This window comes from Geospiza fortis, unplaced genomic scaffold (genome assembly GCF_000277835.1).
Source record: "Geospiza fortis unplaced genomic scaffold, GeoFor_1.0 scaffold178, whole genome shotgun sequence".
Lineage (NCBI taxonomy): Eukaryota > Metazoa > Chordata > Aves > Passeriformes > Thraupidae > Geospiza > Geospiza fortis.
In genome coordinates this window covers 1,387,390-1,414,291 of record NW_005054466.1, presented here as the reverse complement: position 1 = coordinate 1,414,291, position 26,902 = coordinate 1,387,390, and the positions used below count along the sequence as shown (strand labels likewise).

Here is a 26,902-nt window from a genome sequence, read left to right as displayed (position 1 = left end):
GGGGCGGGAGCCTCCCTGGCTGTGGGAACGGCCTGTCGGCCTGTCCCGGGCAGCTGCCCCGTCCTGGAGGATCTGTCCCTCAGGAGGGGACAGACGGGACTGCCTGCTTTGGCGCGCCTCTGTGCATCGTGTTAGGTTGGACTTGTGGAGGAATTTCCCCATGGAAAGGGTGGTCAGGGCTAGGGTTGGGGCTGCCCAGGGAGGTGACCTAGAGGTGCCCAAGGAAGGCTGGGATGTGGCACTCAGTGCAGTGCTGGGGATAGGGCACGGGCTGGGCTCAATCTTTGGAGGGCTTTTCCACCCTGGGTTATTCCACAATACTGCTGATGCCTGGAAATGCCCAGAAGCTGCAGGCCCCAAAGACCCAGGCCCCAAAGGTCCCCAAAGGTCCCCAGAGGCCAGGCTGTCACCTCATGACAGCACAGACGTCCCCGGTGAGGTTCCTCCTGCAGGCAGTGCTGGTCAGGTACTCCTGCGGGTTCAGCCGGTACGTGTCGATCATGAAGTTCCTGTAGGCCAGGTATCTGCAACACAACAGCCACAGCTGGGTCCCCCAGCTCCTCCACAGATCAGGGCAGCCATTTCAGCACTCACCCCCCCAAACACCCATCTCTGACCAGGAAACACCAGCAGATCTCTTCTGTTGGTGCAATTTCAGAACCAGCACCAAAACCAATGGGTAAATGGAATTCACACTCTTCCAGACTCTGGATTTTCTCCTGTGTTTGGATCAGCAGCACATGGAAACACGATGAAATTGTAAATCACACAATTATCTGTTGCAGCTTGGTCACTGAGCAAATATTCCCACAACAGAATAGAAGCTGCAGGATGAAAAGAAAGGTGTCTGGTCTTCACACAGGAACAGGATAAATAATCCTCCTGTATCCCTGTGTGAAGGAAAAAAGCTGCACAGAAAAGCAGAAGTGGATGGAACACCGCTGTGGCTGCATGTGGAGTTTTTAATGGATGAAGGGATGAGGCAGGAAAGGCTGGAGAACAGCAACATGGGGAAGAAAAAACCTTTGAAAAGCTAAGGACAAGAGCCCAGAGCCAGCACAGCTGGGAACAGCTGGAGCAGAAACAATCCCTCAGAGGTTCCCCCATTTCAGTAAGATTCTGGAATATACTGATGCTTCCTAATATAAATTATCCTGAAGAAAATAACCTGCCATAAAATTATTGATAGCCCTGCTCTTTAGAGGGAACAAACCCCATCTGCCACAGCCAGGCTGGCACCATCCAGGCTGGATGGGGCTTGGAGCAACCTGGGCTATGGAAGGTGTCCCTGCCCATGGCTGGCAGGTGGAGTGAGATGGGCTTTAATGTCCTTTTGTACCCAAATTACTGCAGGGTTCTGTTTAGTGAGTATCCAGTGCAAAGCTGTGTGTAAAACAGTGGTTTTAAAGCAGATTTCTGCCTTTGGAAAATTCCAGGGGGGAATGTTTCACATGCAGTGTGTGAAGCAGCTGGGAACCAAAAATATAAATCATCCAGGCAAGGCCTGAGCAGGCAGATGCTGCAAGCACATGTCCCTGCCAAAATCCCACATCTTCCTCCTGACCAGATCATATGTGCAACTGGCTGGAAGAAAATTGCTGGAGTAGGTGTTTGGCTCCATGTGGGATGCTTGGGAGGCAGGAAACAAAAAGGAGCTTCTTCCACAGAGGAACACTGAGAACATTCCTGAATGCTCTGGGGAGGAGGGGAAGAACCTGCCCAGAACAGGTCTTGGCTGCAGGAATTAGTATTGATTAGCAAAGGTCACATCAGGAGGTGGAGAGAGAAGCACAAGACAAACATCCCCAGGCTGGCTCTGAAGGGAGATGGTTTTGAGCCATGAGCTAAACCCTGTGAGCAGTGAGAACTCAAGCAGGATTTATGTGAATCCCTCTGCAGCCAGGGCCACCCCAGGCACTGCTGTCACAGGGATGAACCTGTGTGAGCTCCTCCAGCATGGAGTTGGGGCCTGAACATTCAGCTGAGGCCACTCAGCTCCATTCAGAGGGATGCTCTCTTTTATCTCAAAAGAAAACACAGAGCAGGACCATGTGCTGCTCCTAGAACCCCACAATGGCCCCACAACCAGATCTCCAGGAGTCCCCAGGCTGCTTCCATGGCAGGCAGAGAGCAGGGGCAGCCCAGGGAGGAGCAGCAGGAGCACTGATTTGTGATGCCAGCTGCAGAAGGGCACCTGGGCCTGCAGTGACAATCACAGGGTCACAGATCCAGCAGAGGAACATTGCAGCTCCCTGCTGCCTCTCACTCTGAGAAACCCCCAAACTGCAATTTCCTGGGCAGCAAAAGTGCTGGAATAGAGGCAGTGTTGGATGAGCCTTGGAACAAACCCATTTTGGAATGGCAGGAGTGGAACAAGAGGATCTTTGCAACCCCTTGCCCCAATCCCTGCTGGGGCTCTGGGCTCCAGCTGTGCTTCCCCTGCACTCCCACATGCAGAGAAGCTGGGAGGGCACACCAAGGACTGGGAGTCCTTGGGGGCACCAGGAGCCTCAGGGGTGTCTGAGCCATGAATTGTCACCAGGTTTCTTGGGGCTTTGTCCAGGCAGGCCTGACAGACTCCAAGGAGCAGCAATCCCAACTTCCCTGTGCCTCATCTTGTTCAGAGCTCAGAACTCCCCTTTTCTCCAGCCAGAAGCTGCTGTTCCATGCCAGCCTGAGCTGTTTCTGCCCTGGCACAGCCTGGCTGCACCCCAGGGACCTCCTGGGGCAGGGCACAAACAGCACGAGGGGCCCAGGAGAAAGGACAGTGGCCAATTCCTGTTTCTTTATCAGACCCAAAGCACCACAGACCAAGAGCCACAGCTGAGGTGGGAGATTCCAGCACAAGGAGAACCTCTGCAGGGATTGCAACCTCTGCAGGGATTGCAACCTCTGCAGCCTGGGAGAGCTGGGAATGTTCCCCTGGAGGTGAGAAAGCTCCAGGGAGAGCTCAGAGCCCCTGGCAGGGCCTGGAGGGGCTCCAGGAGAGCTGGAGAGGGACTGGGGACAAGGCCTGGAGGGACAGGACACAGGGAATGGCTCCCACTGCCAGAGGACAGGGATGGATGGGAGATTGGGAATTGGGAATTCCTGGCTGGGATGGAATTCCCAGAGCAGCTGTGGCTGCCCCTGGATCCCTGGAATGCCCAAGGCCAGGCTGGACATTGGGGCTGGGAGCACCTGGGACAGTGGGAGGTGTCCCTGCCATGGCAGGGGGGGCACTGGGGGGTTTTTAAGGTCCCTTCCAGCCCAAACCATTCTGGGATCCCATGGAATGCTGTGGATGAGCAATGAAGGGCCCAGGTGACATCAGGACAATAAGGAGACACCTCAAACACTTCCTGTTGAAAAAACACCTTCTAAAATCCCCAAAAGCTGCTTTGGAACCAAGCCAAGATCTGACACCAGGACAAAGTAACCCCAGCCAGGCCAGTCCCACTGCCCACACTGACCAGCACACACTGCTGTCCAAACCCAGGATTTTTTGGTGTGAAATCTCAAGTTTAGCATCATTTTAATAGAAACATATTTTTCAAAAGCCTTTGACGACCTTTCCTTTATCCATGGCCTCTCAAGATCACTCTGAATAACCAAACTCAAACCAGAGAATTCACTCCACAGCCTGAGACAGGATCCACAACACACAGAAATGCAGAAATAGAGCATGGCATGAGGAGAGAGGGAGGAATAAGCAGCATTGTTCCACTTCTACCCTTCCATGACATTTTAACATGACTTTGGAAGCTGATCACATCTTGTACCACACAGAGTTGAAGAATTTGTTCCAGTATTACCAGGGGGAAAGTAGTTTTATTTTACCTGGATAACCGCTGGTAAATACCACTTTGGTGTTGAAACTTTTATCTCTACCACCACAATGAACAAACACTGTCAGTGGCTCTGTCCCTACAGGAAGTATCAGGCTCACACCCACCCAGCTGTATCCACAGGATTTATGGGATGGGAAGCTCCTTTATCCTGCCACACTGTCACTGCCCACATCCCCAGGTTTCACTCACATTTCTGGAGTCTTGGACTTGTTTTTCCCGTTGAAGAATTCGGGAAGCGCTCGACGTTCAATCACGTGGATGCTGCAACAGAACAGTTCAGGTGTCAGACCCTGAAACAGCCCTGGCTCCGAGGATTCCAGGCTGCAACAAGTGTCCTCCCTCTAGAATCACTGACTTCTCCTCAAAGTCAACTCCTGAGGCAAAATAGAAAGGCTTTCAGTAGTAGAGATAAACACAGAATGGTCAGACAAGGACTAGAGAAGAGAAGGTGAGAATTGGAGGGAAATCAACGTATGCAAAACCTGTTTGAAATCCTCTTCCTCATTCCCAACCCCTGAGAAGGGCCAGAAAGATTTCAGCACAAAACATGGGAACCAGCCCTAAACAAGAGTCACTTCCTCCAGCTCCCAGGCTGACTGGTGAGAAAACAAAACAAAGTGAAGCCTGCCTGTGGAATCCTCTGAATCCTTCCCCCTTCCCCCTCAGGGCAATCCCCAGGGCTGTTGTGGAATCCTCTGAATCCTTCCCCCTCAGGGAAATCCCAGGGCCTTGCCTTGGAAGAATTTCCCATAGTTTTTCCCACCTAGGTTGAAGGAGAAGACTTCCTCATGGAGGATTGTATGACACCATGAACCACTCCAGTTCCTTTCCTCATATGTCCCAAATTCTGGTGGTTTCTCCTTTCCCTGTTCCCTCACTGGCTGTGGTACCCCTGGTGGCCAGCCCCATGTTCCCTGTAGGGCAATGCCACCCCCATGTGTGCCCATTCTGAACCCTTTGTGCCACCCCCATGCCCTCCCATACCTAACCTGGTGCACAGCACATGGCCAGCTCTTTTGTCCCTCATTTCCCTTGGCTGTGCTGAAATAAACCCTGCTGGAACTGACCCTACAAAAGGCCCTGCTGCCTCTCCTGGCTGAGCTGCCCATGATGAGTGTGGTGTGTGCACCTCAATGCCTCCCCCAGCAGCCTTTCCACAGGAGATGCTCACTGGGGAACAGGATCCAGGCAGCAGCAGCAGGCACCATCCCACGGACCCCCCTGCCCCAGGCAGCAGCAGCAGGCACCATCCCACAGACCCCCCCTGCCCCAGGGGCCCCTCACCAGTTGTAGTCGAACCAGGAGGCGTAGCTGGGGATGATGATGTGGTTGGTCTGCTCGGTGACATTGTCCTCCCCCGCGTCCAGGGAGCGGCTCTGGTCACCCTTGTTGGGGTCCTCGTCCTCCTGGGGCACAGGGGGACACAGCAGGGTGAGGGCACAGGGGTCTCTGAGCCCACAGACATTCTGTGACACCTCCAGGAGCAGGGACAGCAGCACAGGGGTCCCACAGACATTCTGTGACATCCCCAGGAGCAGGGACAGCTTTGGGCCCTCTCCACTGACCCTCCTGTGAACAGCTGCTGTTCTGCAACTCAAGTTCCAACTGCTGAGCCCCAATGATCATGAGGAGAGCACAGAGGGGGCAGCAAAACACGGTCAGGACGTGACAAGAACTGTACAAAACACCTCAAGTGTTGATTGAGTGACATTAAAAATAGCCAAGCCCCACAGGCAGACGCTGAGGAGTCACTGGTATCAATAATGGATCTTTATCTGTGATCAGATCTTTATCTGAGCTCCCCCAAAGACAACAAGGTATCACTCTGAACACATTCAGGGATGCGACATCTGTTAAAAATAGTGCCTGGCATGCCACAAATGCAATTCAATACAGAAACTACCCCTGCAGCTCTACTGAAATCATCAGGAAACCAAAGCAGGGTTTAGATTTAGTTCTAAAACTGAAAAAACAAAGCAAAACCTCTCTCTGAAAAATGCTTCTTGGAAAATACTCGGCATCTGTCTCCTCATTCTCCTTTCTGATACACCAGATTTAAAAATACCAAGTCATCCACAGAACCTGGAGAGTTCTATAGTAACAAACCCTCAATTCTGTCAGTCTTACAGATCACTGGGAAATGAGTTCAGGTGAAGTTACTGAAGGTGAGGCTGAGATCTTGACAGGACACAGGGAATGACCTCAAAGAGAAAGAGGGCAGGGTTGGATACTGGGGAGGAATTGTTCCTGGTGAAGGGCCAGGATGGAAATCCCAGAGCAGCTGGGGCTGTCCCTGGATCCCTGGCAGTGTCCCAGGCCAGGCTGGCACAGTGGGATGTGTCCCTGCCATGGCAGGGGTGGCACTGGGTGCTTTTTAAGGTCCCTTCCAGCCCAAACCATCTGGGCTTGTACAATCTCAGTTGTTACCACATTCAGGAAGCAGCAGGTGCTGTTACCTTTCCTCCAGTTGCCACTGTCTCCTCATCCTGCTCATCTGAAAGGTAAAACCATTGAGAATTACACCAATAAATTCATTTAAATGCTCAGGAGCCTTTCCAGCAACACAACTGCTTAACTGGAAAGGACATTTAATTTCTTTGGGAAGGGAAGGGAGGAGGGAAACAAAGAGGATCCCACATCATTAAAGCAATTACACCTTTACCTATCCCAGACCAGGGAACAGGTAAGAATACAGGAAGGATAATTAGAATTTCTCAACACTTCAGAATCCATAATTAATTACTTCCTTTCCCAGTGTCTTAGATGACTCTTGTATAATAAGATATGGGATACAAGTTTGTATCTCAGCAAAGCTCAGGGAACCTGTGATTTACCCTGATTCCCAGCAAAAAAAACAAACTGTTAGAAAAGAGCTTGTATGTCATGTTAAAAAAATAAAAGTAACAGTAGCCTATGAGGGAACAGCCTTGCAGTGAAGAGCTGGTACACTGAACTTGAATTTGTATGAAATATTAATTAATTCAACAAAATCCCAGAAGTAGAGATTGCTTTTTAAACTGAGAGATGTAGAAATATTTCAGATATATTTTAAAATATTGACTGGAAGCAGGATTGAGGGTGAGGGCTTTACCCAGGTCTGCCACGGTTCCTCCTTTGACGGGCGTGTTCTCACTGTCCTTCTTTGGGTTCACTGCAAGAACAGAGTGATGAGAGAGCAGCAGAGAGCAGCAGAGCTGCAGCCTGGCCCCGTGCCCTGGGCTCTGCCTGCAGTTCAGGAGTTCACAGCAGCACAAGGGCCCGTCTGTCCCATTGCCCTGCATTCCCAGCTCCTCACAGAGCAGCACAGCCCTGCCCAACACACAGCAAGGCTCCAGTGCACATCCACACCAAGAACACCCAAACAGAGAGACTCCCAAAATCATTGCTGCCAGGGATGCTGAAGGAATTCTCTTCCCCAGAATTATTACTGCCCACACCAACACTTCCCTGAAAAGGACTAAAAGCACTTGACACTAGCACATTTTCCATCCACTCATTTAACATCCTCCTTCTGGGGGCTTGGCAGGGAAATACTTTGCTCCAGAAAACTCCATTTCCCCCAACATGAGCCAGTGAAATGAAACCTTTCAGCAGATCGTTGCAGATCTATTTTTAAAAGTGTCTTTTATAAATGCAGTTTTGTAATTTAAAAGGCCAAAAGGAGGTGACACTGCTGCCCTTTTCAGCTGTTACATGCCTGACTAGATAAATTTATGGGCAGAGATCCATGGCCACGGAGTATTTCAAAGATTTGACAAAATATAGACACAATTTTAATGCAGTTTAATCTTTAACATTCAAAGAGCCCAAAGTGTTCCCATATTTTACCATTTTTGGGAAGTGCCACTTCTTCTATGTTGGGTACTGGGGTGGGATCCTCCATGTCCTTGGTGAGATCCTCCTGCTCATCCTCTTCCTTCTGCCCCCTCCTTTTGCCATAGAGAGCTGCTTGTCTGGAACAGAGCAGACACAGGGGCTGTGCCAGATGTTCCTGGGCAGTGCTCAGGTGCCAGGACAGGAGGGTCAAACCCCCCTGAAACCACTCTGGGAACAGGGGCAGAACCAGCCCCATGTCTCCTCACAGACCCCAACTCAGGCTTTACACTTGGGAGGAGGAATTCAGATTATCAACTCATTCCTGATTTGCCTTATTAGAGCCCAACAGGTCCATAAACAAGACCTGAATTTTTAGCTTTGAAGTGCTCCTCTCCATACCCACACATAATATCCCACAATTAGTAATGAAGTTTTTAATTGCTATCAAAACTTCCCTATTACTATTTAATTAATAGTAATTAGGCTTTTATTTGGGTAAAATATTGGTAGAATAAGGAATTGCACAAACTGCTCAGGAATAATCCCTCATGCCTATCCAGAAACAATTCCAGAACCCCAGGTCACAGAGCTCTCCCCATAAGCATTTCCTGAATTTCTTCTCTTCCTCATTTCTTTTCACCTCAAATTCCAGGCCTCTGGACACTTGCAGACACTCACCCTTTCTTTCCTGTCTTTTTCCTGGACTCCACAGGAGTGGGGGGTGGAGAAGGGGAGTGTTTCCTCTTCCTTGTGCTGGCTGCTGCTTTCCTGTCCCTCCTCTCGGGGCTCCTCACGGGCTGGGAGGGAGCAGAGCTTTGAGTTACCCCCAAACTCTGCCACTGCAGGGCTGGAGGCTGCATCCTTCCTTAACCCACCCCAAACCAGGATGCCACAGTTGCTCTGGGCACCCTGTGCCAGGGCCGGCCCATCCTCCCACTCAGGAATTCCCAATTCCCAATCTCCCATCCATGCCTGCCCTCTGGCACTGGGAGCCATTCCCTGTGTCCTGCCCCTCCATGCCTTGTCCCCAGTCCCTCTCCAGCTCTCCTGGAGCTCCATCCCCAGCCCAGCTGTGGGGATCCAAACCCCCACAGCAGTGTCAGCACCCCAGGATGCTTTGGATTGGATTGGAGGGACCTCAGAGCCCACCCAATGCCACCCCTGCCATGGCAGGGACACCTCCCACTGTCCCAGGCTGCTCCAGCCTGGCCTTGGGCACTGCCAGGGATCCAGGGGCAGCCACAGCTGCTCTGGGAATTCCATCCCAGCCAGGAATTCCCAATTCCCAATCTCCCACCCATCCCTGCCCTCTGGCAGTGGGAGCCATTCCCTGTGTCCTGTCCCTCCATGCCTTGTCCCCAGTCCCTCTCCAGCTCTCCTGGAGCCCCTCCAGGCCCTGCCAGGGGCTCTGAGCTCTCCCTGGATCCCTGCCTTCTCCAGCTCTGTGCATGCAGAGCTAGAGGACATTGCTGTCCCCCCCTCACCTCCTCATTCTTCATGGAGATCCTCTGGCGGAAGCTGACGGATTTCCTGTTCTCATCCACCTCATAATCCTCCTCATTCATCCACTCATTGAACACGTCCGTGTCCAGAATCCACTTGGCATGAACCTGCACATCAGGAGACAGGGACAGGCTGATGCTCTGGGGAGAAACAACTCCATGGGAGACTTCCCAGGGTTAGGGACATTCCTGGAGCTTTATCAGGTCTGAATGGCCCAATCCTTCTGGTTTCACACACACTCCTGGCAATGACACAGGGCAGGACCACAAAGGATGAACTCAGAACTCAACCTCTGCTCCTCAAGCATTTTCAGGCCTCCTGGAGTGGGAGGTCAGCTCTGAGAGCTGGGACAGCAGCTCTGGGTTACCAGTGCTCTTTGCATGCCGAAAATTGCCATCAAAACCTCCTAAATACACACATCCCCTTGGCAGGTGTGCCACTAACACCAAAAAGTGAGCAAGAGTTGGCCATTCCCTGGAGGGACAAAGCCAACTGTCAGGCTTATAACAGCCACCTTCAGAGAGTTTGGTTAACACAGCTGAGAAAACTTCTAGAGTAATTCATTACTGATTTATTAATACTTCACACAATTCTCTCTGACTATTCCTAGTAAGGTTTATACCCCAAAATCCTGTTTTCCAGTGAGTTACAGGTGCTGGAACAGACTGCAAGGTCCTTTCAGCCTGGGCTGCTGTGACTCCAGGAGCACACACACAACATGGCCAGGGCAACACAGTGAGTGCAGAACAACCAGAGCAGGGCAACACCCAACAAGTGCCCCAGCACAGGGATCCTGGCAAGGACTGAGCCAGACTCACTCACCTTCCAGGGCCTGAGCCAGACTCCCCCTCCAAGGCCTAATCCAGACTCACCTTCCAGGGTTTCTCGGGGATGGGCGCATCCTCGATCTCCGCCTCGATCTCGCTGGCATGGACCCAGGTGTCGTAGCTGGGGAGGGTCAGGAGAGAGCAGCTCAGGCACCAGCAGCACCAGGAATGGTTTTCCAGCAGCTCTGGCACGTGCAGCCCTCCCTGCTGGGGCTGCTCATTCCCACAGGGAACAACCCTGCTTTGTGCCACAGAACCAGGCACAGGGAGGGCCCCAGGGCATCCAATGCACGTTAAAAGTTAAAAATCCTCTCAGTGAACCACTTCAGCCCCAAGTGCAAGTCTGGAGAGATTCAGGGGTAAAGGCAGCTCTGAGTCACCCAACCAAACCCTGCCATTAACTTAATGCACTTCTCTCTGTTCTTGTGATTTCAAAGCAAGAGCTACTGGATTCCTGGAAGGGAGGAAGCTGCATCTTGTCCTAGAAACCACTCATTATTTACATTCACTCTTCACATTATTTCCTCAAAAATCTATTTATTAACAAACTGCATTGAGGAACAGCAAAAGCCACAGTCCTTTGTAACCAACACCAGGTGCTGAGGACCAGGGAGGAGTCAGGTGCAGGGAAAGATGTGCACACAGCATCCCTGGCTTTACACTGTTTTGTGTGTACCTGGTTTAAAATCACCAATACAAGCTTGACTACTGACAGAAATACAGAAATATTTAAAGGCTCTTCATCTGTATGAATAAAAAACCTGAGTGTGATTACTTTTTGCTGTCCTCCATTGAAAGCCCCACGAGAGATAGAGTTCCTAGGAATTTAGTGCGTGAACAGATTTCAGTGGCCTGAAAAAGTTAATTAAATAGCAGTCAATACTGGGTTATCAATGTTTTGATTGATCTTCCACAGCCTGGGCTCAGAAACCAGTTATTGCAAATACAGTGAAGTTCCTATCAGCACACACATTGAATTTTAATATGTTCCAAGAGCACAGGGCAGGTTTCTCAAAGGAAACCTTTAACACTCACTTGCACCTGACTGAAGACAACCCTTGGAGTGAAATCTCTTTGTCAGAGCTCAGCCAGGTGACTGGAAGTTCTCCCTTTAAAGTTTAAGGAATGGCTCATTCCAGCTTTAAAATCAATATCCAACTAGTTCCTTGTGGCTCTGCAGAAGAATTCCTTTTCCAGCCTCACCCACCTGCCAGTGCCACAAAAGGATGTGGATACTGCAGTTTTAAATCAATGGTTCATTCCTTTCAAGCTTTGCACATTGGGATCAAGACTTTTCCATCAACAAACTGTTAAAACTCAGGGTTTGCTTTCCCCCAGCCATCTTTACCTGTCTGGAAAAAAGCCCCAATGTACCAGCACCTGCTTGTCCTTTTTCATCACAGGTCTCAACCACTCATCTGCAAAGGGAACGAGATCCAGGTCAGATGTGGAGGGAAAAGCTCAATAATTCACTTTTCACAGTGAGTCAGAGGGAAGTTACTGCAAACCCCTCTGCTAAAGTTCTGCTGGGGAAGGGACCTTAAAGCTCATCCCACTCCCCCCCCTGCCATGGGCAGGGACATGTCCCACTGTCCCAGGACACCTCCCACTGTCCCAGGCTGCTCCAAGTGTCCAACCTGGCCTGGGGCACTGCCAGGGATGCAGGGGCAGCCCCAGCTGCTCTGGGCACCTGTGCCAGGGCCTGCCCACCCTGCCAGGGAACAATTCCTAATTCCCAATATCCCATCCAGCCCTGCAGCTCTCAAGTACCAAACCCTGCAAGCCAAATCCCGAGCACAGAGCCCAGAGAAGCATCACAGGAGAAACCTCAAGGATGTGAACCTGCATCTGCAATCCCTGCTGGAATTTTGGGCTGTATGACCTGGGGCTCAGAGCCTGAGACACACACAGGGCTGAGCCTGCTGCTGCCAGAAGGACAGACACAAACCATTCCCGATCCCTGCAAACTGCAGGGAGCACTTCCATCTAGTGGCCAGCACAGGCCAGGGAATGTGGGAAAGGGATTTCTTTGTGTCTGTGCAACTTGGGCTTGAGGACAATGACCCCCCAGGTAGTTAAATTTATTTAAGATGAAAAAGGGAAGAAATATTTTTTGCTATTTGCAGAAAGAGGCAGCTGTGGAATCGCTTTTTTTCACTTCGTGCAGGCAGAGTGAACTTTAACACAGCCAAGGCTCATGGAGGAGCTCTCCTTGCCCCCCACACACAAGGATTGTGCCAGCATTCCCTACAGAATCCCTGGAGAGCCAGGAACTCAGAATCAGGGGATGGCTGAGGCTGGAAAAGCCCTCCAAGATCAGAGTGCAGCCATTCCTCAGCACTGTCCTGTGTCCCCAAGGGCCACATCAGCTCTGAAATCCCTCCAGGGCTGGGAGGAACTCTCCCAATCTCCAGCCTAAAGCTCCCCAGGCGCATTATCCACAATGTGCAAGTGTCCCTCGGGAGCAGGCTGGGAACAGTCCTGGTGAACACTTCCACAGCTCCTCGTGGCACTCATTACAAGAGGATTCCCACTGAAAAGCTGCCACAGAACCTCACCATCATCCACTGAGGTAGGACTTGGATACACGTGGTGGGTGGCCTTGGATTTCTCTTCAGTGACTGTTCCCTGTGGGAAACACAGGAAAAACTGCATGAGAAACCCTCAGCACATCACCCCAAAACACAGCTGGTGTTCAAAACATACATCCCATAGACGTGTAAGGGATTGATTTAACAGCACAACGAGCTGCAGATCCCATCCCTGGATGGCAGCAGCAGGAAGAGAACAGCATTGTGGGGTGGGATGTGGGATACTCTGGGATCAGGGGCTGAGGGGCAAGAGCTCCCACAGCTCAGGAAAGGGACAGGGCAGCTTTGGAAGGAGCTGGAGAATAACAAAAATTGGAGCAGGGAGGACTTGGGACAGCAGGGAGCCACAGGCACTGGGCTGGGGTAGCGGGGAGATGACAGCAAGGGGTTAAAAATGAAAATAAATAAGATAGTGAGGAAGCAAAGCTAGTGACAAGATGAGAATTCAGAGGCAGAGCAAAGGAAAGACCAAAAAGCAGAATTAGGGACAATTTCTGTTTTCATCTCCTCACATCCCTGCAGAGACAAAGCTGCTTTAAAAATCCCTTAAATCACTCACGGATACAGCGTGGAGCTCACTACAGACTTCCTTTATGAAAGGAAAATTGACTCATTCACTCTAGTTTGAGCAATAACACCCATCCTGAATCAGCCAAATAATTAAGAGCAACTTGTGAAAATCTGCCCAACTGAGGCTGAGACAATGGTTCATAATCACAACACAGGAAATGCATTAAATCTGGAAAAGAAACTCTTTGGCTACAGCTGTGACTTGTCCTGACTCAAAAGCCACCAGACCATGCAGAGGTCACGTTCCAGGGTATTTCTCTGCAGACAAGTGAGAAGACTGTTTATGTTTTTAAGGATGGAGTCATTAATCTTGCTCAAGTCATCCTGGAATTACGAGGGCAAGGTTCCCTGAGGCTGCCTGGGCTCTGCTCAGCACCAGCAATCAGAGAGTGAAATAAAGCAAAAACCAACAACCATTCCAGAGTGAAGCCTCCTTCTGCTGTCCCACACATCTGGAACAGCTGTCTCACTGCCTGCCTCAGAGCCAGGTTTGGACAAACCTGTGCTGAGCAATAAATCAGCTGGGGCTGCCCCAGCTCACCCAGAGCCACCTGGCAGCAGGTCCAGGTGTGCTTTTGGAGCACAGCCAGGGCTCAGCCTCATGGGAGGGTAAAAACCGTTCCCAAGGGAGTTGTGCTGCTGCTGCTGTGTGCTCAGGCAGCCCCAGGGCTAAGGCAGGGTGTCCCTCAGGGCTGAGCAGCCCTGGGTACAGCTGTGCTCTGTGACACTCACCTGGTGACGCTTGACAATGTCCTTCAGCTTGTTGGCCAGCTTCAGCTCCATGTCAGGAATGAGGTAGATGGTTGGTCTGCTCAGACAGTTGTTCTGGGAGAGAACAGCAAGTTGAACAAGGAATTAGGAGCTATCTGTGGCAAAAATCAGAATATTCCTATAAAATCCCCAGTGCTGGAACTCCAGTGGAACCCAGACCAGGGGGTGACACAGGACAGTAACCCCAGCTCCAGGAGCCCTGGGACAGGGACATTCCCTTCCCACAGCTCCCCAACAAAGCCCTGCCCAGCTTTTTATCATGCACTGAAACCACTGTACGTGGGCAAGGGTTTTTTGTAATAAAAATATTGTTGTTTTCTGCTGTTCTTCCTGTTTCCATTGCTAATGGACACCTGAAAGTTATGTTTTGACTACATCATACACTGAACTTGGCTTCAGAGTTTGAAAAAAATCACACATTATTCCCACTCAGCAGTTAAAAAACTGAATTTTAAATGAGACTCCACAGAGCTGCTTAATGGGTGCAGATAATAACTTGTTTGGTAAAGTGAGAGTAAAATGGATCCTAACGTGAAAAAGGCCAGTTTAGATCAAACTGGAAGTCAGCCCTGGAATGGGAACAGGAGCAGTTACTGAGCCCCAAGAGTGCCACCTCCACAGGGACATGGGGACACCTGGGATGTTTTCCCTTACAGCAGGTTTTCCTCACATAAATAAATAAAATAAAAAGCTCTGCATATCCACAGATGGCCAATGGAAATATTTCACATTTTTCAAGTGAAAATGTGGAATTGTGACTGAGCTGGGTGGGAGAGGGAGGGAAGAGCTCCCCATTCCTACAGAGGGCCCGGGTGAAGTCCTGTCCTGAGTGGGGCCTGCCCCGGGCTGGGTCTCCTTGCCTGCACCAGCGTTTTCTCAATGGTCATGAACATCTCCACGTTCCGGTCCATCCGGGAGGGATTCTGCAGGTCAAACCTCCTCCTGTCGAGGGAAATGATTCACAAATATTAACTCCACATCCCCAGCTGCCAGCAGTCCAGAACCTTCCCTGCTCCACACAAACTCTGGATCGTGGCAGGGCTGCTGGGACACTCCAGCACAGCCACAACTATTTCTGCTGCACTCGGCACCCTCACCAGCAAGAAAACCACCATGAACCACACCAAGAAATGCAGCTGATTTGTGAGATGTTCAGGGAGAAAAAGGAAGGTTGACAGTGTCCACCAAACCCTGCAGCAGGGCTGTGCATTCCACCACAGTCACAGGGAGTAATTAAACACACAACCACCATGGATTTCAACATCAGATGAGAAAATTCATGGATGAGCTCTCATGGTTCTCTTACTTCTAGCTGCCCCCATCCAGCAGTCCTGGAGTCCAGAGAAGCAGCAATTCCTGTGCCTGCTGTGAGAACAAACCACCCCCCGGGACACAGGCAGCTAAAATTACCCATGGCAGCATTGTATCACCACCTTTACTGGACCCTGGTGCTCTAATCTTGTTGTTTCATGGACAAATCATCACAATTATTGCAATGCCAATGGAGATCTGTCCATCAGAAATGGGGGAGGACACAAAACCTGAGAATCCTCCTGGGAAGCAGCAGGAGACCCCCCAGATTCCCTGTGCTGTGCCCACCTGACCCCTGAACACGTCTGGAACTCACAGATGGGCCAACCCAAATGGGGCATTGGGGTGGTGACCCCCAGAGCCTGAGGAGGGACAACCCCAGCCCCAAAAGAGCCTTAGCATCTGCAGGGAGTGCCACAGCTGGGGCTGAGCCCTCAGGATCCAGCCTGTCCCACAGCTCCAGCAGGTGCTGAGCCTTCAGGCTGTGTCCCCCAGATGCAGAACATGACCTGGCACATGCCTGCACCTCCAGATTTGGGAACAGGCTGCTGCTGGGGTCTGGGAAGGCTCCCTGGGGTGTGTGGGGGGTGGCAGGTGTGAATCCCAAAGCCTTGCACACCCAGGGCAGGGGCAGGTGTGGAACCCAAACCCAAAGCCCTACACGCCCAGGGCAGTGACAGGTGTGAATCCCTGCACACCCAGGGCAGTGACAGGTGTGAGACCCAAACCCAAAGCCTTGCACACCCAGGGCAGTGCCAGGTGTGAATCCCTGCACATCCAGGGCAGTGCCAGGTGTGAGACCCTGCACACCGAGGGCAGTGACAGGTGTGAGACCCTGCACACCCAGGGCAGTGCCAGGTGTGAATCCCTGCACATCCAGGGCAGTGCCAGGTGTGAGACCCTGCACACCCAGGGCAGTGGCAGGTGTGGGACCCAAACCCTGCACACCCAGGGCAGTGACAGGTGTGAATCCCTGCACACCCAGGGCAGTGCCAGGTGTGAGACCCTGCACACCCAGGGCACTGGAGGCTGGCACACCCTCCCCACGAGGCACTGAGGCTGCAGTCACCATCCAGCTCCCACCAGCCATTCCCAGCCAAGGGCAGCTCCCTACAAACACACCCCTGTCCCAGCCACAGATCCCTTTTGCCAGTGCACCCAGGCTCAGAGAAGGTTCAGGAAAGCAAAGCTGAGCCCCAAGGCATTTAGCCCCAAGTCCTGTGACCCCACTAAACCAAACATGATATCCCACTGGGACCTCCATGATCTCCTCCAGGGGCTCCTGGGATTTTCAGGAGGGAAGAGCCCAGGCAGGTGGATCTGTGGGAACACCTGAGGTGCTGGGCAGCTCTACCAACATCCTCTCTCAGGGGGATGGCTTCTGTCCTAAAGAAATTACCCTTCACACTGAGGACATGGCAAACAAATCAAATGTAAGATCCTGGCACATTTGTTGGAATCAGCCTTTTGGAGAGGAATTTATGACCTCGTTGTGTGCTTTGGGAAGTTCACCCTGACTTGCAGAAGCATGGCCAGACATCAAGGCTGTCAGGTCACTGTTAATAAGGTATTTTACATCTCTAATACAGAGGATTTTTGAGTTAAGACTGAGCCCCTTCTCCAGTATTCAGCCATGGTTTGTATCCAAAACACCCAGGGTGGCTCTGTGGGAGACAAATGCCAAATAAACACCTACAGACCTCTTGGTACCTGTGAGACAAAAACACCCAGGGCATGAGCAGAATGTTGCCATTTTTAGCTCAAAACCTGCACTGTGCATCCATGGAATGCTGCATGCCCCAGCTCCCTGCCTGCTCCAGAAAGGCAGAGGAGGACATGGATAATGAATAACAGCACTGTTTCAGCTGCCCATTTGGACAAAATGGCACTAACTCTTCCTGGGCTCAGCTCAAGAGGCTCCCTGGCCAGGCTGGGCCAGGGATGTATGTCCAGCTCTCAGACATACCTATTGTGGCGAGGAAGGGGACTTCTCCTACAAGACAGATCAGTCACAAACAGGTTAAGCAGGAGCGACAATGCAGACCAAAACAAAAATCAAATCAAGCACAGGGCAGGCAAACAGCACAGATCACTTGGCAGAGTCAGTGGGGACACATTCCAGGCTCTAGGGCTGAGCTCAGAGTTAAGTGCAGGATTACTGCCCACATGCACACACACACCAGGCACTACCCACCTAATCCTGGGCAGCAGCAAGGCAGGGACAGGGGAGGAGGCAGCTCCAGAGCCCTGCTGGGCTGGGCAGCTGGCTGCAAACCACATTTTCTTATTGGAAATAAGAAATGTTCACTCAATTCAAATGTTCCTGAAGCTGGAACTGTTTCATTCCTGTATCTTAAGGCAAAGAGGTAGCAGGACACTGCTGATAAACCACACTGCAGAGAGGTGCCCGTCCCAGGTGCTGGTAAGATTGGAATAGGAAAGCCCCTGAGAGTGGTTTATTCCTGATATACCCACCTCAGAGCAGATATGAATATAAATAATTCCTAAAAACAACAAACCATCCTCAAACAACTTTGTTTTGCCTTTTAAATGGCTCTTGTGTGGAAAAACAACTCAGTCAATTCCAGGAATGCTGCTGCAGATTGGCAACATCACATACAAACTATTTAAATTTATGGACAGGAGCAATCTCTGCTTAATTTTATTGATTGTTTACATTTACTGGCTTTTCATCCTCATTTTTTTGCCCAGTGTTCTGAAAAATAGTGATTTCAAGGCCAAAAATAGTGATTGCAATTGGACATTGGGGCTTGGAGCAGCTTGGGACAGTGGAAGGTGTCCCTGCCATGGCAGGGGGTGGAGCTGGATGACTTTAGGGCCCTTCCAGCCCAAACCATTCCAGGATTTTATGATCCCATGCTGCTGTTCCCTCAGGAAAAGGATTATAACTTCAAAACACCCAGGTTAAACCACTCCTGGGATGTCACAGGGATATTTTCATGCCAGTACCAAGAGCTCCAGAGGCAGAGTTTCTAAGTGCTTACACTCCCCATTTTTGGGGCAATGGAGATCTGAACATTTACTAGGATCTGCAGTGCCTCATGCTTTCCCAATCATAACTAAACCAAATAATCAATACAGCAACAAAGATTTATGTCTCACAGAAGTGAGACTGATCCTGGTTCATTTTCTCAGTCAGACAGCAAGGAAATAAAAAAGGAGCCTCAAACTTGTAATTAACTCCAACTACAGGCCCAAAACCTTCAACTTGGCCAACTCCTCTTTAAATTTAGAAGTGTGGGGGTGTGTCTCAAAAAAGCTACCATCAGCAAAACAGGAAAAAGTTCCCTCTTCCCATCTCCACTGCCTTGCCTGCCCCAGTCTCCAGGAAGGATTAAACTTTAGGTAGCTTGCATAAGCAATTCGTGTGCTTGGTTTCATGCAAAAGGTGTACAAATAAAATAAAATACAAATAAAACTTACCAGCCCTGTTCATTCTTATATTTGTAAGCAGCACCAAGAATGTGACATAATGTACCTCCAGCTTTGAAATCCATGAAGCACTTTGCCTGGAACCCAGAAAACAAGGAAAAACAGTGACATTGACTTTTATGCAATTATTTTAAACAAATGCATATTGGTTAGCTGAGTTTTAGACATAGAACATATCATTTTCAGATGAAACACTTCTGGAGTTTGAGGTTCTCCTTTCAGAATGCTTCCTGAAGATTAAATGTATTTGGATTAAGCAGAATTCTTTGTGTATGCAGGAAGTTGATGTATCTGAAAGCTCCAAGCTGAGCTGTAAAAATCCAAAGTACTCTTTGAACACCCATTTCATAGTAAATTAAACCTCACATGGTAGCTGTCAGGGAAGCAGCTCTTCATCTGTGTGAGAGCATCAAACCAGACTATCAGGAACGAGCAGCTGAAGCAGAGCTCAGCTGTTCCACACTCCATCCATCCTCCCCCAGGGAAAGCTGTGTGTCAGGAGCTGCACATCTGCCCTAAAACACCAAACCCAGCTCCTTTCTGCCCTCTCAGCTTCACCTGAGTCACCCCTTCCCAAAGCAGGAATCCCACAACACTCAAACAGGGCTGGAAGCTTCAGAGTCCCACCAAGTCCTTTCTCTGAAAGGTTATTAAAATAAACTCCTGCTTCCTGAACAAAAGCTCAATTTTTCTGATAGATTTGAGTCTGGAATGTGCATCTTTCCTGCTCTCTCTGGTCAGGAGGGCTGTGCCTGGGAAAGGCAGCTGCTGTCAGAGTCCTCCTGGCAAGGGGGACAGGAGGATGGGCCAGCTGCAGGCAGGACAGGGAGGACAATGCCAGGACCTGCTTTGGTCCTGGATTACTCTGTGCTTCTCAGTAAATATAAAAAACCTGTACAAGGCACAAAGCAGAATGTGGGGAGGTGTTCAGAGGCCAGGCTCTGGTTACCACCAGGAGCTTTCCGCTGGGAGCAGGAGACCCCCCCAAACAGCAGCAACTCCTGAGGATGCACTGAGGAGCTGTGTCCTGCTGGAGATCCAAGGGCTGTAAATTAACCTGAGCAAATCTGGCCACATTAGAGCTTTGAAGCAGCGAGAACAAACACAGGAACAACATCTTTATGATGCCACTGCAATGTTTATTGCCCATTTTTAAGATAAGACAAATTGATTTAAGGCTCAGGGGCACTCCAGTGGTTTATGCACTTGAGGAATGTGGGCAGGTTTATGGTTTGTGCTGCCACATCCAAATAAAGCTCTGCAAAGCTCCCCCTGTCCCTGAAGCTTCCCACTATCACTGAGGCATCAGGAGAGGTGGTGAGATCCTAATGGCACCTTGGGCTGCTTCTGGGTGCTCTCCAAAGCACCAGGAGAGTCACAAAATCCCCAAATGGTTTGGCCTGGAGGGACCTTAAGGTTCATCCAGTACCCCCTGTGCTGTCCCAGGGACACCTCCCACTGTCCCAGGCTGCTCCATGGTCCAGCCTGGCCTGGGACACTGCCAGGGATCCAGGGGCAGCCACAGCTGCTCTGGGCACCTGTGCCAGGGCCTCACCACTCTCAAAAGGAAGCACTCCTTCTAAAATTCATCTGGGAAATGTTCTGGGATTCACCCCATGAGTGAAAACCCTTCCAGTGAAGGAGGGTGCACACGCCACCCTAATGGAGAGGTTACAGGGGCAGAACACCTGGGGGAACCAGCACAGAACAAAACAAGGACTGTCCTGTCACGTGCACCCACAGCCACAGGAGCTCTGCCAAGTTTTCAGGCCAACTTCAGCTTCAATGGACTCAACCTCTTCACTGGCTAGAAATGATTCCAGCTTTGTGCACCCACCCCAAAGAGCCCCAGAGGCACAGCCCCAGTGCCAGCACACACCTGTGCCAAAGCTGAGCACACACTGACAGGATCAGGACACTGTCCTGGCCCACAGACCCCCTAAAACACCCAGCTGGCACCAGGCTGGCACCCCTGCCCTCCTCCCAGCTCTCTGCACCTCACACTGCCCAGGACAGGAACCCTGGGTAGGGCAGGGCTCCAGGCTGCACTTGGGGAGCAGCACCCTCACAATGCTGATATTGTTTGGGTTACCTGGATCCCAGGGGACTGAGATCCACCCCAGGCCAGCAGGTCACTGCCTGCTGCTGCTGCAGAACGTGGCAAGGGCATTTCTCAGCCTTGGCAACCTCCCAAGTCTGGAGTTTAATCACCAAAACACCTCATGGCAGCTTGTTTGCCCTGGAAAGTGCATTTTACTCACTGAGTTTAGGATGCACCAGTCCAGATTTGACTTAAAACTGATGAATTACACTGAGTTTTAGCAGAAATGAAAATGTTCCCACAGCATTCCAGCAATCCTTTCAAATATAGAGAGAAGCTGTATTACAGTGCAAATGCGCTCTCAGGAGGGGTGTGCTCCTCCAGCCCCTCCAGAGGGTGCACCAGGAGCCTGGGCTGGGGCAGGGATGTCCCAGTGCCCTGGACACGTCCCAGGAGCACACACAGAGCTGTGCCAGCAGCGAGAGCCCCAGCAGAACACAATACTCACAGGAAGCTTTGTGAAGGCAGGATTGGTGACATGTTTTCCAAAGGCATCTTCCTGGAACTGCAGCAGCTGCACCACCAGCCCAGCCAAGGTTTTGTTGGTAGGAGCATCCGCCTGAACGTACTGCAAGACAAGAAGCACAGTTTGCTGGGACAGGGAAGCTGCAGGGAGGCTGCCTGGGGACAGCCCAGCTCCCTGCTGCACCTGCAGAGCAGAGCTGGAGCATTTTGGGATCCCTGGGAAGGGCTGCAGGGGGGTTTGCACAGGAGGAGCACCCAGCAGAACCATTTTCCAGCTTCAGGCTGAACACCCAGCACTCACCTGTGGCTGAGCTCCCCAGCTGGCTCCAGACAAGGATTAACCACTCAGGCTGAGCTCAGCCCCTATAAAAGGACCAGGCTCGTGCTGCCCACACACACAGAGCCTTCTGCAGCCACCTCACAGCCTCCTGCTCTAATCAACTCCCAATTAATCCTCAGAGCAGCCCTTGGTATAAATAGGATGTCCTGCACAGAGGGAAAAGCTGAGCCACACAAAAGCATCTGTGATGTTTTGGGACAATCTGAGCAGATGCCAAGGTGCAATAAAATTACATTTACATTGTGAATGTAAAATCACAGCATGGAGTATTAAACCCTTCCCACGGTGCTGAGTTTGTGTCACCCCTGATATTCAGTATTCACTCACTGGATGTGAGCTCCTTGCTGTGCCAGGTGTCTGCCAAGAGGAGAACAAACATCACTTTTCCAGGTAGAACATGGAGCAATTTGAGCTGCCCCAGTCTCTCAGCTGGGTAACTCCCAGCTTTTCCTCTTCCCTCAAATTAGGTTCTTCTAAAACCCCTTAAAAATTGAGTTTGAGACCCAGACCCTCGAAGTTTTAAAGCTGTGGTGCCAAATACCAGTCAAACCTAATTGAGCTTTGCAAAGCATCAGCTCCAAAGCCAAAGGCATCACAAAGACACAGAGGGAATGGAAACAATTACAATTTCAGTGTCTGACCACCCTGAGATGTGAATTCCCCCAGCACTTTCTCAGGAGCAGGCACATATCTGAGAAATTAAATCTTCCCAACTGAAAGGAGACAAATTCCCCTGAGGCTCCTGAGTGTCCTGTCCTGGGTATAAATCCTGAACTAGAAACACGAGCCTGGAAAGAACTGGAGGCTAACATTTCAAAGCTGCATTTCAATTTGCCCTCTTCCCTCCCCCAGGAATTAATGTTTTAATTACATCAAAATCACAGAATATCCTGAGTTGGAAGGGATCCACAGAGATCACTGAGTCCAACTCCTGGCTCTGCACAGGACTTTGGCCAAGGGCTGGAGGGACAGGACACAAGGAATGGCTCCCACTGCCAGAGGGCAGGGCTGGATGGGATATTGGGAAGGAATTCCTGGCTGGGAGGGGGGGGAGGCCCTAGAATAGAATTCCCAGAGCAGCTGTGGCTGCCCCTGGATCCCTGGCAGTGCCCCAGGCCAGGCTGGACAGGGCTTGGAGCAGCCTGGCACAGTGGAAGTGTCCCTGCCATGGCAGGGGTGGCACTGGGTGATCCTTAAGGTCCCTTCCAACCCAAACCAGTCTGGGGATTCTATGAACTTCCTCCAAAAAACAAATCCAGAAGAAGTGGCATCCTTGTACTGACTTAATATATATTTTCTTTTTCAGATGTTTTCCTTCAGAAGGAAATTACATGAGAATGCACCTTGCAAAGCCTATTCTTAGACAGGTGAACTTTTCCAGGCAGTCATTCCTTTTCCTGCAGCTCCCATTTTTACCTCTTGCAGGAGGCACTGACAGCTGGAAGCTATAAAGGAAGACAACACCTTCTCATCCTCCCTTGCTTTGCCACTATCCTGCAGATCCTTTTAACGAGGAGCCCATTACCTTGCCTGAGGCTCCCCGAACAATAAGGGGGGAAACCCTTCAAAAAGAAGGACAAGACTCCCTTCCATTATTTCTGCATCCTAATGAGCAGCACAAATGGGTCTTCAGGCAGTAAAACACAGCAGACAATTTCCCAAACAATTCACAGTGGGTTTGAGGGACCACAGAGGCATCAAGTGCAACAGATCTCCAGGTTCTGTCCTCATGTCCACAAAATGATCCTGCAGCAAATAAAGGTTTCTAAGCAGTAAATTCCAGAGGACAGAATGATGCCCTGTTCCATAAGAGGATTTTGCTCTCCGAGCCCCAGGGACACAGCAGAGTTTTCCAACCTTTCCACAATAATTAGAAACACAAAACCACCTCCAATCTTTAAGCAGAAAACGTGTGGTCAGGAAGCAGAGTGTGAGCAGCAGCAGCAGAGGGAATCTCTGCAGCCAGAGCTGCACTGCAGCTGCCCTGGGAGCATTTGTCACCGAGGGGGGACAGATCCAGGGCTGGCTGTGATGTGGGCACTGACCTCAAACCCCCATGAGCTCTGCTGTGCACACACCTTCCCCACACAAAGGGCACTGCAGCTCAGAGCAGCACACAGGAGCCACGGGAAAACCCACACGGAAAGGCTTTGATCTGGGTCAAACAAACCCCTGTTCCTTTCCAAAGGGGAGAACACAGAAAAGCTGCACACAGACCCCTCCCTGGATCCAACCCCAGGCAGGCCCAGGAGGACAGCAGGCAGGCACCCCGGGGGGGCGGGAGCGCCCCCAGCCACTGCCAGGGCAGCCCCTGGGGACAGCAGGTGCTGCCAGCCTGGCACACTGATGGCACAACTGTCCCCAGCAGCTGCCAGTGTCAGCCTGTGCCCTGCTCCAGGATATTCCTGGCAGGGAGCAGGAGATCCCAGCTCTGCCTGGAGCTCTGCCCTGCAGACCCTCCCTGGGCAGCAGCCCCAGCTCACGGATGTGCTCAGACCCCTCTCCCTGGACCAAGGGGGTCCCAGCTCTGCTCCAGGGCTCCCCGTGCTGAGCCGTGCCCTGATCCCCTCTGACCAACATCCCACCTGCTCCTTACAAACCTCAGCACCCTCCTCCTGCCTCCCAAAAATCAACTGCTCCAGCCTTTTGTCTCAGAGGGGCAGAGCAGTCAGAGCCACCAGAGCTCCCAGGGCCAACAGATGGCTATGGAGCTGGATATTGCCCTGGACATGGAGCTGGATATTGCCCTGGACATGGACAACACACCAGGAGGGCTCCTCAGGGAGCTCAGCTGCAAGGCCAAGGCCAGGGGCTGCATCCTTCATCAGGCAGCTGCTAAACCCCTCCCAAACTACCTTAGAAACAGGTCTTACAGACAATAAATAACTGCTTTGGGACACTGCATTTTAATATGAAGGACGTGGCTTACTGAGAAAGGAACTGCCTAAACAATGCACAGTGTTATAGATAAATGAGCATTAATATAACAAAAAGAGAATTGCCCAGTTTACTTCTGAACTGGGAATTTCTAAGTAACTCTGGTGACATCAAGGTGCTCATTACAGTCTACCTAAATTACTCTGAACAAGGCATGGAGGGACAGGACCCAGGGAATGGCTCCCACTGCCAGAGGGCAGGGATGGATGGGAGATTGGGAAGGAACTCCTGGCTGGGAGGGTGGGAAGGGTCTGGCACAGGTGCCCAGAGCAGCTGGGGCTGCCCCTGGATCCCTGGATATGTCATGGACAGGGCTTGGAGCAGCCTGGGACAGTGGAAGTTGTCCCTGGCACATGGGAGGTGTCCCTGCCCATGGCAGGGTGGAATGGGATGGGCTTTAAGGCCCCTTCCCCCCCAAACCATTCCAGGATCCTGTGACTTTGTTCTGTTAAAGTCTGTCAGAAGCCCCAGGACTCCAAACCCATTCCCAGCTCCCAGGGAAGCAAAGCTCCAACATCCCCAGTGCACCCTCACTGCCTGGGAAGGAGCTGGGCACCTCCTGCATCCCTTGATGATCAGAAACAACACAAACCAACTTCCAGACACCACACACACAAACTGGGAGCGGGAGGGAGCCTGGAATAAATCAGCTCAGCACAATATCAATAATTTCATTTTCTGTCATTGTGTTTGGCGCCTGTCAATGAGGTTTTCAAGGTGCACTGGGAGTCTTCCAAACTACTACTGAAACTTCTTTCATTCTCAATTGTACTCTGGAGATACAGGGAGCTCCCCAAGAGCTGTTCCTGTCCAGAGACACACAGAGCTCCCCAACTGCTGTTCTTGTCCAGAGACACACAGAGCTCCCCAAGAGCTGTTGTACTCTAGAGACACAGAGAACTCTTCAGTACTAAAGTCTTGTCTAATATAGAGACAAAATGAGCAGCTCTGTAAATGCAGCTCTCCCACTCTCCCTGTGCCTCCGGACCTCTGGATCCTGACTGAGCTTGGTGCTGCTCTGGGATTCTCTCCAGCTGATCCCCAGTGTCCCTGGAGCTGGACACACCAACTGCTGCTGACAGCTTCACCACTGAGATGTACAAACATCTATTTTTAAGAGCATAAACTGGACAAAGGCCAGTTAAAATCACCATGTACCTCTCTGGAAGGAGCCACGCACCTACAGCGGGATGGAAACAGAACAAGATGAACCAGAGAGTCCATTTACAGCGCATCCAAAAGGGAACCAGACCTTCCCTCTGCAGTGTTAAGGCTCCATCTGTAAGCACTGGTAACAACTTTCTTGTTTCCCCAAACCAAAATCACTTTTCATTTTTTAAAAGGATTGTCACAGCAACGTTCCAAAACTCACTCGCCCTACAGAGTCTCCTCACATTAACTCTAATTACCTTCCAGAGCCACGAGAAATAAATATTTTATAACAATTTATAACATAATAACATAATTTCTATAATAAAATGACATAATTTCTATACTATAACAACATAATTTCTATAATAATAAATAATTATAATAATTTTTTAATAAGCAATTTGAAAGGAGGGTTTTTTTCCCCTTGGCTCTCATTGCTGCACCACATTCCCCCTGCCCAGCCAGTCCAGAGACCAGCCTGGCAGGGGGTGCAGAGCCACGCAAACACTTTCTGTGCTCAGCAGGGCACCTGGGCCCTGCTCAGAGCAGCGATTTCCTGGGATCCCGGCGGTGCCCGGCCGGGACAGGGAAAGGGAAAACCACAGCTCCTCCAGGGCGTGGGACAGCACCGCAAGCGGAACGAGCCAAACTGCACAAATATTCTGTTACATTGCCCTGTCCACACAAAGAGCTCGAGCCGCTGCTTCAAAGCGCTCCCCACGCCCCGATCCGAGCTGCAAGGAGCTGGAAGGACTGGAAAAACAAAAACACACCCGAGCCCCAGCTGCCTTCACCCCGCAGCGCCCCAGCTCAGATTGCCAGGTCAGATTCCCGGTCTCAGATCCTCCACCACACAAAGAGCCCAGCCAACAGCCGGGGCTCCTCCGTGGGTGACGGACACCGGGCCGGCCCCGAAACCGGGGGAACACCGAGATTGTGCAGCTGGGGCCGCGCAGCATCCCCGGGCACCGCTCCGGCCCCAGCAAAGCTCCTCCAGCTCCGCTGCAGCGCCGTGCGGACCCGCTGCAAAGTTACACCCGGGGCATTCCTCACGGTACCGAAATGAAGTTATAAAATCAGCACGCGCGGAAAAAAACCAAAACACATAAAGAAAGCGAGGAAGCCGAGGGGAGCGAAGCGCGCGAGGAGGAAGAGGAGCCCAAGGGCAGCAGCGGCGCTGCCGCGGGCGAGCTCGGGGCAACACGCGGGGCCGAACGCGGCTCCCGACGGCGCCC

The 26,902-nt window shown here is 51.2% G+C and overlaps 1 protein-coding gene across 1 annotated transcript in view; it reads right to left on the bottom strand.

The window, feature by feature from the left end:
* Positions 1-26,902, bottom strand: part of SMARCC1 (SWI/SNF related, matrix associated, actin dependent regulator of chromatin subfamily c member 1) — a gene marked incomplete at its 3' end in the record, with an annotated part of 56,070 nt that overhangs the window by 28,237 nt on the left and 931 nt on the right. The window contains exons 2-17 of the mRNA XM_031062817.1: positions 21,222-21,341; positions 18,664-18,749; positions 17,186-17,212; positions 14,769-14,850; positions 13,870-13,962; positions 12,535-12,604; positions 11,325-11,394; positions 10,022-10,097; positions 9,131-9,256; positions 8,325-8,443; positions 7,659-7,783; positions 6,922-6,981; positions 6,287-6,324; positions 5,115-5,236; positions 4,020-4,091; positions 411-524 (exon numbers count right to left, since the gene is read on the bottom strand). Coding sequence (XP_030918677.1) covers positions 411-524; positions 4,020-4,091; positions 5,115-5,236; positions 6,287-6,324; positions 6,922-6,981; positions 7,659-7,783; positions 8,325-8,443; positions 9,131-9,256; positions 10,022-10,097; positions 11,325-11,394; positions 12,535-12,604; positions 13,870-13,962; positions 14,769-14,850; positions 17,186-17,212; positions 18,664-18,749; positions 21,222-21,341 — 1,400 coding nt within the window. The remainder of the gene's footprint in view (positions 1-410; positions 525-4,019; positions 4,092-5,114; positions 5,237-6,286; positions 6,325-6,921; positions 6,982-7,658; positions 7,784-8,324; positions 8,444-9,130; positions 9,257-10,021; positions 10,098-11,324; positions 11,395-12,534; positions 12,605-13,869; positions 13,963-14,768; positions 14,851-17,185; positions 17,213-18,663; positions 18,750-21,221; positions 21,342-26,902) is intronic.